Consider the following 18,931-nt stretch of genomic DNA (forward strand, 5'->3'; position numbering starts at 1 on the left):
TTTGCGACTGCACACTCTGCTTGGAGCACAGAGTTTGGTAAACTACACCAACCGCTGTGGAGTGAAGTTTATCAGCGCTCCATCTGCACCAATACAATGTGAGAGCTGTGTGCAGCAATAGTCCTTCTTCCTTATCTACAGCTCTGCCATTCAAGTGTGGAGTCGATAATCGAGCACAACAGTGCAGATTAGCAACCAGCAACAAAAGCCTTTGAATTTGAGTCCTGAAGCACCATGAGTCTAGCTGGAGGCTCGCCGTGTCGGAAGACTGCGGGTAACTGCCTCTCCGAACTGTTACAGGTTGAGGAAGAGGTCGGGTTTTACAAGATCACTTATGGGGACTTCAACGAGGTGAAACCTGGGGCCGCGGAATGGGTGGTGGGAGGTGGTTGAATGAGACCTCTGTGTGACAAAGTAGCAGAGTTTCCAGTGCGGCTGCATGGCAATACAAAGAGGAAGCCTGCTCACGGTGTCACCTATTTTGACATAGAATATACCTGTTGTAAAACCATGTTAAATAAAACATGTTGAAATACTTCTTGCTAGAACAATCCAGGAAAATGCAGGAGTCGGGCGGTTTGTGACGGAAAGCAGGGCAAGCGAGCTGTGCAGGAACAGGTACCTTGAGCAATGAGCACGGTGCGCTGTGCCAAACACCCATAGTTACTGAGCTCTGAGTCAGACTGATCGGTCCGCATTGATGCTCCTATTTTAAGCTTCGGTCCCTACTGCTTCAAAGGAACATGTGATGCTGAAAATTACAGATATGAATGATAGTATAAATGTAATGATGTATGCATCACACACAACTTACTACTACCACACTCTTCTGTACATGCGCCCTTTTCTCTGACTTTGTGCTTCTACTTACAGCTCCTGGTATGAAATCAATTCCAAAATTATTGAGAAGACCTTGGGACCCCACAAGGATGATATCTGCCGTCCAGAGTCTTGGCATGGTGGGCCCTGCCCGTCACTGGCTGTATTTTGTAGTCAGTCCTCAAAAGCAGCTCAACAGTTCTGGGTCACATAGGCTGAATCCCTTTCTTTTCAAGCAGCACAACAGTGTCTTTCTGAAAACCCTGAAAGGAAATGGGTAACCCAATCAACCCTTGTAGGCTTGGGCTGTGAATAATAAAGGTAAAGAATAGCTACAAGGGATTTAGTTTATCTCTTGACTTGTAATAAATTTGCGAGTTAGTTAGCAAAAATCTAACTCAAATGTATCCATAGGATAACTTGTATAGGATGGAAACAATTGATGTTACAGAAAGGATGAGGAAAGAATAAGCACACAAAATAATTTTGTCTGAAAAATATTGTATTGAGTCAAAAAGTACATAACTGTATCTACGGGGATATATTAAAACAAATCAATTGATTTTATGCAAAAAGCTGTTATAGACAGAGGTCAACACAAGATAACAAATCAGTTCATAACAGCTCCTGTGGATTATAAGCAATAACCAAGTCAAATAATGTACAATGGTTAATTCGTGGTGCAAATGAATTGCTTATGGCGGTGATGGAGAGGTCAACGTTTCGGTCTTGGTTGCAGGTGTCTGTAAGACCATCATCAGGACAGAAATGTTTTTTGCAAAAGAGTGCCCCTTGGTGATCTAATGCAAGATATTCAAAGAGGTGAATTGCTGGAAATGTTCGCGTATAGAAGCTCTAATCTGTGGCCAGGCGTAGCCCGGATGCGAAGTTGAAAATCTTTGACCGGTAAATTAATCTGGTCAGGTCGTAAGCAGTCTTTGGTATGATATCGCAAAAGCGTGTTCCGTGTACAGGGTCAGTAGCATAGGTCCGTAGCGTAGCTTTTTCCATAAAATCAATTTGATTTGTTTTAATATATCCCCGTAGATACATTTATGTACTTTTTCACTCAATACAATATTTTTCAGACAAAATAATGTTTCCGTGCGCTTATTCTTTCCTCATCCTTTATGTAACATCAATTGTTTCCATCCTATATAAGTTATCCTATGGATACATTTGAGTTAGATTTTTTCTGAAAACCCAACATTTTTTTTACACCCAAAAAGGCTGGCCGAGATCCGTATCAGGTGCCCACGTCAGATAACCTTTTGGTGGGAAGGCCAAGCAACTCTGCCTGCTTGCGGAACTCCGCTGAGTTTTTCTATAATCTGCTGAATTTAATGTGTACAACTCCACAAGCTCTGCCCACCCACCAGCAAGTTGGACTATGGGAGTATCCTCTATGTCAGTAACACCAAACAACTATCTAGAAGATTACAAACCATCCAGAACTTGGCAGCCAGGCTCATCCTGAACCTCGCACACAAAACAGGCACAGAACTCACATCACACCACACCACCGTAAACTACACTGGCTCCTGATACATAAATGCGCTCAATTTAAATGTCTTTCTCACACACATCCAAGGCACTGCAAACTCGGACACCACCTACCTGAAAAGTCGCATTTCCACCTGCTCTGTAGGACTCCTACTTGCACACACCCTGTGCATACACAGAATCAGATCAGGCGAACAAGCATTCTCTTACATCGCTCCTAGAGTGGAACCACGTTCCACGCCACATCAGAGCCTCCTCCCTGTCTTCTTGAATTCCTCAAGAAGCTGGAGCCCTAGCTTTTTGGATAACCAACCTACCATAGGCAGGGCTAGGGACACACCTGCTCAGCACCAGGATAACCTCACAAGCGATAGTGCACTTTACAAACTCACATAACATTTCATTTTGCACTGCACGCTGACAATGGAACAGCTGATGCCTCCTGAGCTTCATCCAGTTATGAATAAAACACACTGAACAAACACTGAGGACAGTAGAACTGTCACTTAGGAAAGACAAAATAGAGTTGCATGCCTTAGCTGGCAGGATATTTATTCAGTTGAACGCTACCAACAGCCATACGTGCAGACAGTGGTGAATTTTAAGCAAAGATGGTTGTATTCAAAGTTCAGGTACAATGTACCCCTAGAGGCAAAGTGTAATAAGCTGTAACTTTGCAGCATCAGCATTTTGAACCTGTCATGTATATCAGTGAGAAACTTTACATCTTAAACTGCCCCAACACTAAAGAGTTTCAGAGAATAGAAGGGTTACAGCGACTGCGATGTTGCTTCTGCAGATGGACTTAGTCTGGAAACTAATCACAAGACTTGATAATTGTTGGACCATACATCCTTGGCTTGGTTCTCCACAATTTTTGTACCTTCAATCCTTCTGATTTTGCTGACTTCATTGGTGCTGGTCCTAGGACTCTCCACACTTTTCCACTGCGAAACAGTGCAAAAGTGCCGGTGCTCTCTCCCTTTACTATGGTAGAATTGTCGAACACCCATTTGACACTGTTGTATGTTATTACAACTCATTCCGTTGCAACGCATGCCTTTTCCACACATGCGTTACAATGAAATGCTTTTTCAACGCATAACCTTTAACACGAATATTCCTTTGCATGGTAAGGGCATACTCTTGATAATGGTTTTACCCCTCCCCTATACCCTTACGTGACTCCCCAGCCCCATCCTTCTTATATTTAACCCTGCCCTTAACCCTCAATCCTTTTATATATATATTTTTTTATAATACTTCAATTCTCCTTACCTCTTCAAGTCTTCTCCTCTCCATCTTCCGTGGTGATGTCGTACGTTGTAAAGAGTAACCGGAAGTTCTTTCCGTTTCTTCTCAAACGACGCCGATTGCCTGCACTTCTCGACGTGACTTCAAGCCCCCTATTTTACCCCACTTTTTTGGGGGGGGGAGAAGAGCCCCCCCAGGTCCCCTTTTTCTTACCCTTTACCACACATGCCTTCTGATGGATACATCTGCCAGTGGATTCCTCACCTTGTGAAGATCCCCTTGCGTCAGCAACATTCGGAAATTTATTTTGTAGCTTCGGTACGACGTATCTCGTTGTAAAGGAATGCGTGGTAAAAGCTTTTGTGGTAACCACGCATGCGTTGTAATGCATGGTGGTTAAGGCTTTCGTGGAAACGGCCGCATTGTAGTGGCTTGTTTCCCATTTGACACATATAGTTTACTTGTAAATCCCTAGTAAAGTGGCACTATATGTACCGATGTCCTGTATATTAAACGATAATAATGGTCCTGCAGCACTTGTTGCGCCTCCCACTCAAGTAGCTCAAGTAGCCTCTTTAAACAAGTTTCCGGTCTGTCATTGAAGCCTGTGTGTTCAGTTTTAAAACTGCTATTTCGACCTGGCAAATAATCCTTTTGCGAGGCCTAAGCCTTCTTTTTGACACTCCTATGGTAGACCTTAAACGTTCCATAAGGCAGGGTGCAGTGTATTTAAAAAGTTAGACATGTACTTTTAACTTGTACATGTCCTCCTAATTTTTTTTTTACTACTGAAAGACTTACCTCTCCCATAGGATATTATTGGGTTACCTTATTAAATGTAATGTGAGCAATTTTAATTCAGTGCCGTTTGGAATATCTAGTTTGGTGTCTAAAGAGTTCTAATTTAAAACCATTTTAATGGTAAACTTTGATTTTAAGTCCGAATTCCGTAAATGGCACTTTTAGAAAGTTGGCAATTTCTTGCCCCAACTATTTGGTGCCTGCAGCCTGTATCCTATGTCACATGACCTTGGATAGGGGCTGGCCAGTGTGTAGCTGGAAGTTGGACTTTGTGTATTGCTTCCAGACATTGAGACAAATGGAAAATCAATGTTTGACGAGATGTGCTATCTCAGACAGGATTGGGTGGGGGGGGGGTAGCTGTCACGTACCACACTTGATCCTCACAAATGCTCTGCTTCAGGACACACAGAGTTTCACACTAGTTTGTTGTGCCCCCAGACAAGTTGGAGCCAGGGCTGTGAGGCAGGAAATCCCAGACACCTCTGTAGGGGTATGACTCTAGAAGCTTCTGACCTGCTTGCTGACCAAGGACTCCGTTGCTGCCCAAGGCCTGCTGTTGCTGCACCAGGACTTTTCTGCTGCTGTGAGCTGCCCTGCTGAATCCAGCCTGCCTGTGTGGACCCAGAACTCCAGGAAATCTCCAATGGTTAGTTTTATGTCCTCCTGTTCAAGCCACAGGGACATAACAGAATTCTTCCCTGACGACAAATCTAAAAGCATCTCAACAACGCGCAACATCGACTCTGGCCCAGCATAACACAGCTTGTTCCCTACACCACGCATCTGAACTCAAGTCCTCACAAGCACCTGTGGCCTCTTCAACGCTGACACAACCTCACATCGCAACTCCTCGTTGATGGTCATCGATTCCACCGCTGCATGACAAGTCGATGCAGGACCTTCCATTGTAGCTCCTCATCGACTGCTCCTTGATGCCGGCCCCTGCATCTCGACGCATTGACTTTTTGGATTGACTCCCAGGCCATAAGGTACTTTGTCAGCAGACTGAACTCAGTCATGTATCAGCCTGTGCAACATTGCGTTCAGGCTGACTTGGTTCTGGTCTACCGCAATCAAATAACTACGGTTGATGCTTTTTGCTAATTAGCGTATGATTTTCACAAAACCTTTAAATTGCATATCTCAGGTACTACTTATATGATTGTTGTTGTTTTGTGTCAAATGATTTATCACATTGTAATGAATATTTCTAAATTAGTGTCGGACTTTTCATTTTTTGATTTTTCACTTTATTACAGTTTGAAGTGCTGTATAAATATTTACACATTGCCTGACTGCTTTTGTGTCAAGCTGTCAGAGGGATGAGCACAGGTTGATTTGGGGGTTTGCTTATGTTTCACTCTAACACAAATTATGGTTGCTGCCTTTGATGTTATGTTCGCTTTATTGGTAACATGCCCGCATACTCACGAGTGTCCCGGCGCGCAGCCTGCAAGGAGGGTGAGAGAGTCTGTTTAAGAGAAAAGATCTCTTTTTAAATTTTTCTTGAATACAGCTAGGTCTTGAAGGTTACCGAGGGCAGTGCATTCCAGGCAACAGCGGCCATTCTTGACAGTGAACTGCCACCTAGCCTCTGATATTTGAATCGTGGAACCTGAACAAGGCGATGGGGTGAAGAGGTCAACTGTCTAGCTGGAACATAAAAAGAGAACCGTTTTTGTCGGTAGGGTGGACCGAGGCCATGCATAGCTCGGTGGGCCAAAACCAGTGCTTTAAACTTCACCGTGCCACCACAGGCAGCCAATGCAAGGTTTGCATGTGATGTCGCACGCTGTTCCTGGTGGACACTCCCAGAAGAAGTCTGGCTGCCTCATTCTGGACCACCTGGAGCTTTATTAACAAATACCCCGGGATGCCCATATAAAGAGCATTGGCATAATCAAGCCGGGATAGAATAACTGCACAGGTGACCGTTTCTCTCGCTGCTTGGGGAAGGAGAGGAAAAAACTTCCTCAGGGTCTTAGGATGGCCAAAACAGTTGCCGGCCAACTTCTTAATATGATTTGAGAAGGAGAGGCTCTCTTCAAACCACACCCCTAAGTTCTTGGCCGGCTTCCCAGCAGAGGTGGGCAAGGGAAACTCTGGAGGCCTGAGAAATTCCCGAAGGAGAGGCAGGAATTTTCCGTAAAGGAAAATATCCGACTATTCCTCATTACATTTTAATTGTGCAGCCGCCAACCACTTGGTTGGTTGGAAATGGATGAAAGACAGTGGTGAACTGAAGCAACTGACTCATCACTATCTTTCCACGTAAAAAGAAGCTGGGTGTCGTCAGCAAAAGCCATCACCTTACCCCCAAAACTCTCGGCCAGGTAGACTAAAGGAGTCACATAAATGTTAAAGAGAAGGGGACTAAGTGAGGACCCCCTGGGGGAGCTCCCGTGGTCATAGGCTGTAAAGAGGAGGAGGAAGGAGGGATCCAAATCTGCTGGGCCCGCCCCTCCAAGAAGGATCTAAGCCAGTTCCAGGCCGTACCTGATACACCGATCCCAGAAAGTCGTGAGAGAAGAAGAGAATGTTGGACCATGTCAAACGCAGCCGAGAGGTCGAACAGAATCAATGCTGCTTTCCCCCCGGCGTCCAGACACCCCTGAATAGCCTCAACGACCTCCACCCTGACCGATGTGGTACTATGGGCGGCCCAGAACCCAGACTGTGCTGGATGCAGAATACCCTCCCTCTCAACAAATGCCGTAAGTTGTCTATTGCCGACCTTCTCGCACACCTTGGCCAAGCCAGGCCGAAGAGAGATAGGCCAGTAGTTCCCTGGATTAAAAGAGTCTAGCGATGGGTTTTTTAAGAGAGGCAGAATCTTCCACGCTACTGGGACACTGCCTGTCTGGAGGGACAAGTTGATAATGCTGTTCACCTCTACACTAATCATCACCACAGCTGCTGCTAGCAGTCTAGCAGGACATGGATGCGAGGGTGAACCAGATTTTAAACTCTTGAAAATTTTAAGAGACTCAGACAGGTCCACCAGCTTGAAAGCATCCAAGCGATGTTCAATACCGGCTGGTGGAGACAGACCACTTGCCTCAGACCCATTGCCACCGGATGAAAGAGTCGCCTGAATAGTGTGAATCTTGTCCATGAAGAAATTCGACAGGATGTCGCACCAGGAAACAGAAGTAAATGACATGCTAGCTTGAGCCAAGGGAGATGTAAAGCTCTGAACAATCACAAAGATTTCTTTAGCGTTGGTATTAGCAGAGTCAATACGGTCGCCCGAGAGGATAAGTCTAGAGGTTTCCAAGACTTGATTGAGCGCGCCAGTGTCGATTCTGCCAAAGACCGGTTTGCAAAATGAACGCGTCACAGGCTCAACATTCGACACGTCCCATGAAAAGTTTGTCATGAAGTGGTCAGACCAGGAAACTGGGCATGGGTCACGAGATGGAAAAATTAGAGCAGATTGGGTCCAGTATATGGCCGGCCTGATGGGTAAGGGGACTAACCCGTTGGTCCAGCTAGGCCAAATGGAGAATGTCCAGGAAATTGCGTGTCCTTAGCCTGGTCAAGATGAATATTAAGAACCCCTAAAATAATGTAGTGAGAGAATCTCAACACCCTGGAAGCTATGTTATCCCCACATGCCTGAATAAAAGGTCCCACCGGACCAAGGGGCCTATAAAGCAAAGAGCCACCTAAAGTAACATGGTCTGAGAAACGAATACTAAAATCAAGGGCCTCGCAGCCTTCCCTTAAGGTCACATCCCTCCTGCGTAACTCCCATTAATCCCTATAGAAAATGGCCACCCCCCTTCCTTCTGGGCGGTCGGCCCAGACAATCTTATATCCCTTAGGTGTGGCAAGGGTATCAACGGGGTCTGACGTAGACTCAAGCCATGACTCCGTAATGAATAACAGGCCTAACGAGCTGTAGTCAAGAAGATCGAAAACTGAACATTAATTAGTGCTGCAGAGATGGGGGGGGGGGGGGGAGTCCTCTTAGGATGGAGAGAAGGGGAGCAAGCTTGGTTGGAACTAGCCAGTCTCAATCCCATCCTGAAAATACAAACCGGGCATATATAGTTGCTGTCTAAGGAAACATCCCAGTTACCTCAGAGGAGGCAGATGTTGGAATTCCATCCCAGCAGAACATCCCCTGAGTAACGTAATCTAACCTCCTGGCCTGGTACCAGTCGGGCAGCATTGCTGGCGCTGGCCGCATTCGGGACGCTGACGGGCACAGACGGGCTTGCCTTGGGCACGTCCGCGTCACGTGCATTTAAATAGCCCCGGATGCCAAAAGACTAGAGTGCGCACTGCTCAAAGATGGTGCCTCTAGTTGTCAAGGAGATGGATTAGCAAGTAACTGCCGGGCCGGGCTCCCGGGCCCGTCGGAGTATGTCAAAAGTGCCAAAGCCCCTACCCTTCCAAATACCCAATCGGTAAAAACAGTTTCCCCCTTTCAAGGAGATGGACTAGGACTAGGGCACTCAGTATGGTGAAAAGAAACCCTTTCGTTAACCAGAGATATTATAAACGATTCCCTGGATTTAGATGGTGTAAGTAAAATAAGGAGGTTAAAATACATCCGGATTACCCTGCTGGCCATTGCTCTATATAACCTATATGAGGATCCGAAGCTATGCATATCATTAACCAAAAAGGAGCTAAAGACTCGTTTATTATCTCACTTCAACGCAAAGAGGCATGATTCTAACCTCAAATTGTCCACAGCCAGACAATATCAAACAGCACCTAGCATAATCAACATAAAACTTTGTTATTTACAATTTGTCTCGAATTTCCATCACAGATATATTTTAGTGAGATTTTGTTTAAACTATATCCCCCTTATGCTAGGTCACCCGTCTGAAACCTATGCAATTACTGCACTTCCACCTTGCCCTTATGATAAGTGATCGTCTCGGAATGACCTGCACTTTCTATTTTTATGTAACTTCTATATGAATGAAAGAAAAAGATACATTGTCCCTCTTATTCGAAAAATTAATTTTAGACAATGTTGTGTAGCCCTATATTATCTTCTGTCATTGTCAGATCTCTTTACATGTTTTTGTCTGGCGTCGGTCTTTTTATCTGCTTTAAACATAAGGAGACTAAACCAAATTCTCCTGTTCAAATTCTACACACACATATGAGTTATTGTTTTTAGCTCATAAATGTTCTTAACATTTTTTATTGGTGTTTTCTTAAACTATGTTTTAATTACATGTTATTTTAAATGTGTAATGGTTGCTTTTAATATTGATGAAAGTATGTTTGTAGAATACTTTTTATCCTGATATTGTATCGGCGAAATAAAGTTATTTTGACTGACTGACTGAGAAGAGGTTTACCCCCCTCAACCAGTATTCCTATTTCCTACAATAGTGCTAAGTGCTGTAAAAGAAAGAAAAAAAAGCTTTAGCAGAAGACGTATCAAACTATTTAATGATGAAAGTGAGCTGATGGATACCCTGGTAGCTGAATGCTGTTATATCTCTGAAATGGGCAAGAGAAGAGATGTGCACCATCTTTCACATCTTCACTTCATTCTTTTTTTCATGTCTGGAGTTAATATTTTTATAGGTTAATAATTGTTTTATATTTTTTCTTGAACTTTTTCATCTTGATATTGAATTTGTTTTTAAATAGATGTGTGTGTAATTCATGTAAATATATCAAATTTCCACTATTACGTCAAATACAAATCTGCCGGTTAGCTTTATATTTTAGCACAAAATGTGTCCTCCTGTAAAAGTTTGACACAAGACTGCATTACGCACTAAAAAAAAGTGCAAAAAATAAAAAGCACCTCAAGCAAAAGTCTCTTGCATAGTGGGTTTCCTGTACATTTGTGCTAAATGTGTACCATGAGTGGCACATTCTCAGTAAATGTTTAATTTAAATGGTGCTTAATTAGACAAAATGCCGTGATTCAATATGAAATTCCCCAAATAACACAAATTATGCTTATGTAATTACAAGTACGCCCAGGCCTATTTTTAACCGTGTTTTATAGTGAACTACTTGAGTTAAAATCTAATAATCTAAACTAGTCTGTTCTGGAGTGGTTTTCCAGTTAGTCGTACTGGCAGTCATTCTGGTGATTGTGCAGTCAGTTGTGTATTCGATCATGGGGTGCAGGTGTCCAGTCCTTGAGTAAGACCAGTTCAGTCCAGTCGAGCCAAGCTCTCCTAGCTAAAGTCATGCAAGAGCCATCCACAGGCGATGAATAGCATGAATGGTAATTATTCACAAGTTAACTAGTAGGCTGCTTATGGAAAACACTTTTGGGGATTTCAGTACTAGTAGAACTTACTGGATGAGTGAGTGATACATTTATTAAATCTATTACTTGTTCTGTTCTAATTTTATGAATTTGATAGATCCATGGTAATCCTTGTCCATGTTGATGTGAACTATATTTGTCATACATGAAGCTGCTCCTGAACGACCTTTGTGAGTGGCTGTGCCCTGGTATTGACCTGGAGCTTCCTTTATTTTCTGTAGATTTGGTGATTTAGTTAATGGAGCAGTAGAAGTAATGGTTTAAATCATAGTAGAAATAATTGTTTTTATCATATTAGGCTGATCACAGTCATCTTCATTTTATGTGAATTAGTAGACCAGGTCAGCCCTCATTCTGTGGGCACATCTAGAGTGCAATCAGTTCTTAACAATCCTTCTAAATTCAAGGTAGTTGGCAGTAGTTTGTATTATTGATGGAAGCAAGTTCCAGGGTTTAGCTGCTTCAACTCAGAAAGCTGTACCTCCTATACTCTTGTTACAGTAACTTTCAAGATGATTAGTTGTGTTCCCAGTCTGGACTGCAGTGTCCTTTTTCTAATGGTATCTTTTGAAATTTACTTTAGGGAGGCTTAACCAAGAACTCACAGTAGTGAGTTTGCATCTGATGAGATATATTGAACAAGGGGAAGAGTCTCATATCAAAGGAAAGCTTGACAAAATAGAGGGTATCTACACCGAATCTGCATCCTGACATTGTCGGATACACTCAGAATAATGCTTTTGATGGTTTTAACCTCATGTTGGTCTGAAAATGGAAGACCATATCCAGCAGGGTCACTACATTAGTTTCAACAGTAGAATAACCACACTCAGCCAAGGCAGCTTCTTGTTTTCAGACATTATAATTGATATTGTGTAGAGTACGCCAATGCTTAGTACACTTTGAGATTTTGATGCAACCTTTGGGCAAAATTTGACATTCCATGTTGATGAAAGTAACTGTGTGTTGAACTTATGGAAGAAAGGTAGGACTAACTACCAAACATATTTCGTATAGAGAACTAAATTCAATCCTTAATGCAGAGTTACATTATTTATTATTACAGGGAAGGGGTTAATATAAGATTTCATAGGTTGTTACCCAGCACAATCAATATTTAACCCTAAAACCTATTGTTTATAACATGCCTGGCCTTGTGTATATTGCCTTTGTAATTCCCACATGCTGGTTGCTATTTTGCAGTCCCTTTGGTAGTGTGTTTACTCTGATTATAGTTGAGTAGCCAATTGTGTAGGAGAAAAGCAAGTTAAGGATGGCAGAGTACAATGTTTTTAACTGTCTGTCGGAGAACTTGTGTTACCAATACTTTACAGAATAGACTTCACCATGTCAACCCTTTTAATCATTTGCTTTAATGTCGTTTTAAAGCACTGCCGTTGTTTGGGATAGCGGTCCTTGAAAGTCATGGCATTTCGTGGTAGATTACATGGCACAAGTAACTGTTAGTGACCAGATTCTTCCCCTTCCAGTGGATTAGTTGCCTTTATCGTGGCTTCCCTGTGTTATCTCTGCCCTATTTCACTGTGTTCATCTTCTCCCAGCGCAGGCTATGGCTGCTGCAGTTCGCAGTATTGGCTTTGCCATTGCTTGTTGTATTGCAGTGCAAGCAATCGCAAAGGCAGTAGCTTTAAAAATGACCATCACGTTATAGATGCAACTTGCAGACCCTCTTGGAAGTATAATTCCACAATGGCTAGCTGTCACTGCTGGCTTTAGAAATGCTTACTAGCCAATGGTACGAGCGAAGCCAATATGGCAAGTGAACAAACATTGCTGAAACAATTCCTATTGGCTTTGGCAGTGTTTGTTTTAAAGGCAATTGATACTTGCTGTCATTGTAGATACACCTCGTGAGCTAGGAAAGAATTGGTAGAGCAGTCAAGGTTAGCAGTCATAAGCAGAAACTACATAATCTTTAAAAGGCCCATATACTAAATACTCCTGCATCGCCAACGGAGGCCAAAATGTTGAGTATGAGTTTCCACGCCAATACTCTCTCATAATCTCAAAGGCTCCCTTAGGCAGATAAGCACCAGTTGGGTAAGCTCCCAGTCAGGTCATGACTCAAACCTGGCCAGACTGGTACCCTTCTCAAACGAGTAAGAGATACAAAGCAGTTGGTAGCGAAATGGTAAGCAGGTTGCTATAATGCTTGTAACAGTTGCTTTCTGTTTTTGTTAATCTTTGTAAATTAATTTTAAAAGTAATCCTTTGGACCTGGCTTCACTGTGGTATCTTCTGCTTTTTTCTTTCTCTAGAAACCTGCAGTTCTTGTCTGCAATTTGTATAAAGAATACACAGAAAAACGAAATTTTCTTCTTGGACGAAAAATTAAGAAATGGACAACAAATAATGTTTCTCTTTCTGTAAAAAAAGGTTGGAACTAAATTATTTACCTCTAACAAGTGTACATTTTCAGAAATATGAGGTTCCTTGACGTCTTACAGAATTCTTACAGATTTTGTGTGTGATTGACCTTAGGAGAAATACTGGGACTTTTGGGGCCGAATGGAGCTGGCAAGAGCACCCTCATTAACATGTTGGTAGGAGACACCGAACCTACTGCTGGACAGGTATATGTTTAACTAAATAGTCATAAACCTCTCTTTTGACCTGTTAGATATCAGTCTTAACAATTTCAAAAAATGATGTATTCATTATAATTGTGTCAGTTTAAACAATGTGGGAAAGCAGTTGGGGCTACTAATAGAACAGGTAAATTTAATTGGGAACATTTTCTTTTTCCACTGCTAGGTCTTCAGCAGGTTAACTTCTCATGATCAGCTATCACATGTTTTCCTTAACGCACACCTGCTTGCATGACTGTTCCATTGTCTGCTTGTTTTTTTCTGCATTTCGGCCTGTTTTCTATGCATATTTCCACTTGCTTTTTGAAGATGGCTATGTGCCTCTAAATATCGAGGCACTTGTTATTCTAACTTAATGGAAAAATGTCCTCCCATATTGTTAGAAATAGGTTCTCTAGTTGGCAGAGGTATGCACCCTGTCCAAGTGGGGACCAACACTCTAGTCAAGGCAAGCTAGATACACACTTAAATATAACCTGTACTTACCCACCGGTAGCTTGGCATTGAGCAGTCAGGCAATGTGTAAAGTATTTGTGCAACACACGCACAGTAACACAAAGAAAACACCACAAAAAGACTCCACACTTGTTTAGAAAATAGATAATAATTTTTATAAATAAATAAGACTGAAACAACAAAAATCCAATAAGTAGAAGTCCAGTTATGAATTTATTAAGGCAAAAAAGAGTTCTAGCTCTTAGTAGCAATAGGCTCCAATGGGAGGTATCTGGTTGCTCTGGACCAGGGCAACGTAAACAGTTCAAGCCGACTACGATGGAGGGCAGACCAGGAACAGGAGCCATGCTGGCCAAGTGAACAGAGTACGGTGATCTTGGTCGCTACAGCGAGATGCAGGGTGCAGACAGGCGATGCACCAATGTCAAGCCCACAATCGAGGTGATGTGTCAATTTTCTTTACACAGTGGTGAAGATGCGATGGGTCGGCTGTGCAAAGTGCCAGTTCTGAGTGCAGCAGGTCCATAGGCGAGGAGTCATTCTTCTCCATACAGTGGCTGCGATGCGGTGGTTCCAAATGCAATGTGCCGATTCTACTCCTGCAACAGTGTTTATGCACAGGCACACAAGCAACAGTAGAGACATTGATAGCCCTGAGTCTCAAGCGACAGCAGGCAAGCCCTTGGAGATCACTTTGGCACAAGGCAGAATCCAGCTCTCCTCAGCAGGGTCAGAGAGCAACAGGGCAACACAAGAGAAAAGCAGGCCTTCCGGGTCAGCAGTCCAGCAGAGTGTCAGTACTTGGTGAAGCACAGCAGTTCTTCTGAGGGAGTCCAGTTGTAGATTCAGAAGTGTCTGGTTTGGAGGGTCAGAGACCCAGTACTTATACCCAGTTGTGATTTTAAAGTAGGGGACTTCAAAGAAGGGTCTTTGGCGTATGCAGAGGTCTTCGCTTCCCAGCCCTGGCTCCAGACTATTAGTAGAGGGTAATCAGCCCTTTGTGTGGGGGCAGGACACTACCTAGGCAGGTGCAAGTAGTAGCTCCTCCCTCCCTTTCTGTCCTGAAAGAGCCATCAGAATGCAGATGAGTACTCAGACACACCTAACCTTCCTGTGTCTGTCTAGAGGGAATGCACAAAGTGTAGATGTCACCCATCCGACGTGTATTGTAGATAGGCTGCAGGCTCACTGAGCTGTAAGAGCAGAGAAATGTTCACTTCCTAACAGTGGCATTTCTAAAATAGTAAGTCTAATTCAGCTTTACCAGTAAAGAGGATTTATCATTACCATCCCAAAGATATGAAAAATGATTCAGCTACTCCTTTCTAATCAAGAATTAGAGTTTAAAAGTATATTAAGCTATTCCCAGTGGTAAGCTAAGAGAGGAGTAGACCTCACAGTAGTGAAAAAAATATATATGCAGTTTTCACTACCAGGACATGCAAAACTTAAACGTACATGTCCCACCTTTTACTTACACAGCACCCTGCAATTTGGGCTACCTAGGGCCTATCTTAGGGTTAACGTATATGTAATACAAGCGGAGTTTCAGGTTTGGCAAAGTGTTTTAAATACCAAGTCAAAGTGGCAGTAAAACTACACTCACAGGCTCTGCAGTGGCAGGCCTGAGACATGTTTAAAAAGCTACTTGTGTGGGTGGTATTTTAGACCACTACCTGTCACCTTGCTGTTACTTCACAGCACCGTAAGTCTTCAAGGTGAAAGTCTGTCTCATATGTTAACTTGGTACAAAATATAAGCAGGGCAATATTCCTACATTGTTGATTTTGGATTTGTGAAGCTACTAAAAGAAAAAAGATATAAAAATCCCCTTGTTTTGTATTTCCATTTCCACTGGACCTTTATGTCATTTTTATGAGGTAATTTCATTGTTGACATAGGGTACCAAAATCACTGCTTATGCTATTTTCCTACCATTTCAGAACGGCATTTTAGTGTGTAATTGCTCACCCACTCAGGTATTGCTGAATTCAAACAAGAACAGGGGATTAAGGCTGCTCTGCCCGCACTGGTAATGAAGTCCCTAAAGTATAAGAGTGTGTAGGTGCTGGAGGTCTGGGACACAATCCCCTAGATCCCAATAATAGAAAGCCAGGAAACTTGGTTTTCAAGTCAAATTGCACAAAAGTGACCCCGCACCCTTCAACAGTTAATATGATAATAATACAGTTTCAGTAGTGTTATTCACATAGTTCAATTAACTTTCTAGTCGTTCTCCCAAAAATTCCAAAGTCAGGTTCTTCAGCAAAAAGAGGTTCTTTATTCACAAATGATGATTAAAACCAATAGCCAACGCGTTTCGTCCGAAACCGGACTTCTTCTGGGCTTGTCAAAATTCTCTATATAGTAAGGCTTCTCATTAGTCTTCACACTTGAGGTTCAGTTAATTTCAAGGAACGATAAGTTATCATAATTCCATGGTATAAGAAGTTCCCAATTTTTGATGGTTGTAAAGAAGTAAAGGTCGTAAAGAAAGTGTCGGCGTGTAGTGAAGTGTGTTGTCATCTGGTTCCTGATTACTATTCGTTCCTATATTAACTGTTGAAGGGTGCGGGGTCACTTTTGTGCACTCAGGTATTGCTGCCTGCTAGGGAGGTGATTAATAATAAATATTATTTACCACCTGACAAGAATGATAACTGATATATTATAGGGGCCTTTTTCTTGTTACTAAAAATCTAAGTGTGAATGATTTAGGTTTAAGGGTTTGTGTGATGTGTGAAGGGTTTAGTGGTGAGGGACGTACATTTTGGGAGAGAAGGGTTTAAGGGTCAGGGGTTTAGAAGTGAATGGCCATGTGTAGGTGTGAACGTATTAGGAGTGATGGGTCAGGATTTAATACTTTAGGGTTTAATAAAGAATATTGGAGTTTTAAAGGTGAACTAAGAAAAGTTTAGTGGTGAGGTTTTTAAAGGTGAAGAGTTTAGTGATCAATGTTTTAGGGGTGAAGGGTGAACCTTGATGGGATTATGCTTGAAGGCTGCAGTGTTTAGTGATTAAGGGTGAGGGATTTATGGTTCAGCAGTGATTATTCTATGGGCTTAACAATGAGTGGTGATGGGTATACAGGTTAAGGGTTTAAGGGCTAAGGGCCCAGGATAAAGAGTATATTGCTAAAGAGAATTTGGTAGATTTAACAACTAAAAAATGTAATAACTAATGGAATTTTATTTGCCTTTTCCATAAATAAATCAACATTATCCGTAAAACAGAATAAACATGTAAAGTTTATTGCACACAGAAAGTCGGGACCAACTAATAAAGGGACATCCTAGGTGGGGTAAATAATTCACCCCACTTGTTCTGCCACGGCTTGTGCCGGTTGCAAGGAGTTTTTTTTTTTTTACAGACCGGAAACACTTGGAAACCTTTTCCGGTTCACCTGCGGCATCTGGTGCCTGCGCGCCAGTTCCTGCTGCATTCACTATTTAATCAGGTACCTGGAGCGGACACGCTGCCGGCACGCCAAAGGCAAGCCCGTCTGCGCCCGTCCATGCCCAGACCGGGCCCAGGGCCACTACCCCTGTCCATTCCATGTCTAGTAAGGGGCCCATAGTTACATATTCAAAAAGTGCAGCTTTAATAGGTGTGACAACCTTTAACTGCCTTCAGTTGGATTTATCAATGGAGCCCACAGCATACAATCACTGCTCTTTAAAATTGCAGTATAGGAAATCAAGGGCCTGCACTAGTGTCAAGCAGGTATGCCCCCAACAGTCTCCATCATCAAAGACATTCCTGGGTATGTTTATCAATGCAAAGTCCCTTATTAAACATAACCTAGAATTTGCAGAAATTATGACTTCTCACAAGATAGATATGGCTTTTATTACCGAAACCTGGGCGGATAGCACTTCTGACCCTGATCTGTCCTTAGCAATTCCTATAGGATTTAAAATAATCAGAAGTGATTGACAAGACAAATGGGGTGGGGGACTAGCAATCATTCTTAAAGACACTTTGACAATAAAGGGTTCCCCAACAGGAAGCAGCCCAGACTTTGAACCTGCTATCCTTTAGAATCACCCTAAGCGAAAACTATACTTTTAAAGGACTGTTGCTGTACAGACCCCCTGGTGCATAAAACTATTTTGCGGAAGCCATCAGCCCTGTTATTGAATCTAGTATCGATTCAGAGGACTTTTTTCGATATTGTGAGATTTTACCTACCACCTAGAAAAATCAGAAGATCACAACACAGCCTCTCTAGTGTACATGATGGCCACTGTCTTGTTAAGACAGATTGTCAAGCACTCCACACACAATGCTGGACACACATTAGACAGCATTTTTACATCTAATCAGGGGTTGAAAATCCAGGAGGTTTTGCCAATCGCTTGGTGAGACCATAAAGCCATATTGTTTACAGTAACCACCACACATCATATACCTTGTTCCCATAATCCTCATAGAGAACTAAAAGGGCGTAACAGGAGAAACATCGACCCCTAGTTTTTGCAATCAGCTCTGTCGAACTCAAAGCCTGACTTAACATTCAAAGTGAATCTGGCAACCGGCAGACTTACCAACTGGATCAAAGTAGCAGCAGACATATTAGCCCCAGAAAAAAGCTTCTCCACTAGGCGAAGAAAAATTCTGAACCTTGGTTCTGTGACGCACTGAGAGCACAAAAAAACTCTTTATAAAGTCAGAGAGACGGTGGAGCAGGGAGTACAGTGCAGCAGATAAAATATTATATGCACAGACACTGACTGACTATGAGAAAATAATATTGGGGAAAAAAAAGAGTTTTTTTCGGAGAGAATTCTGCAGGCTGGTAATTCTACAAAGTACTCTTTGTAACCTTAAAGAGGCCAGTTAAAATTCCAGAAACCACCAACAGTAGTGTGGAATTTTGCAACCTACTCGCACGGTTCTTCAACGAGATCGTTTATAGATCCCTTATAGCCAATACACTCCCCTATTCCGATAATTTATTGGTGTTCTTTGATCCACCAAACATAGAACAGATATCCCAGGTGGTCAGAACATCAAAGGCCAGAGCACCCTCAGACCCTTGCCCCCCTAAAATTTTCCAGTTGGCACCTGACCTCATCAGTGAGGAACTTACTATAATTTTCAGGGAGATTATTAGTACTGGTATCTTTCCTGATTCTTGGAAGACAGTCTCAATCCTACCACTCTTAAAAAAAAACTAATTCGTATTCTGGTGACAGCAGCAGCTATAGGCCAATCTCCA

General features: G+C 42.6%; 1 protein-coding gene across 2 annotated transcripts in view; it reads left to right on the top strand.

Annotated features, from left to right (window-relative positions):
- Positions 1-18,931, top strand: part of ABCA5 (ATP binding cassette subfamily A member 5) — a 1,464,780-nt gene that overhangs the window by 964,145 nt on the left and 481,704 nt on the right. For both annotated transcript variants that reach the window (XM_078654285.1, XM_078654286.1), the window contains exons 30-31: positions 12,925-13,042; positions 13,148-13,239. In XM_078654285.1, the coding sequence (XP_078510411.1) occupies positions 12,925-13,042; positions 13,148-13,239 (210 nt within the window). The remainder of the gene's footprint in view (positions 1-12,924; positions 13,043-13,147; positions 13,240-18,931) is intronic.

Source organism: Lissotriton helveticus, chromosome 7 (genome assembly GCF_964261635.1).
Source record: "Lissotriton helveticus chromosome 7, aLisHel1.1, whole genome shotgun sequence".
NCBI lineage: Eukaryota > Metazoa > Chordata > Amphibia > Caudata > Salamandridae > Lissotriton > Lissotriton helveticus.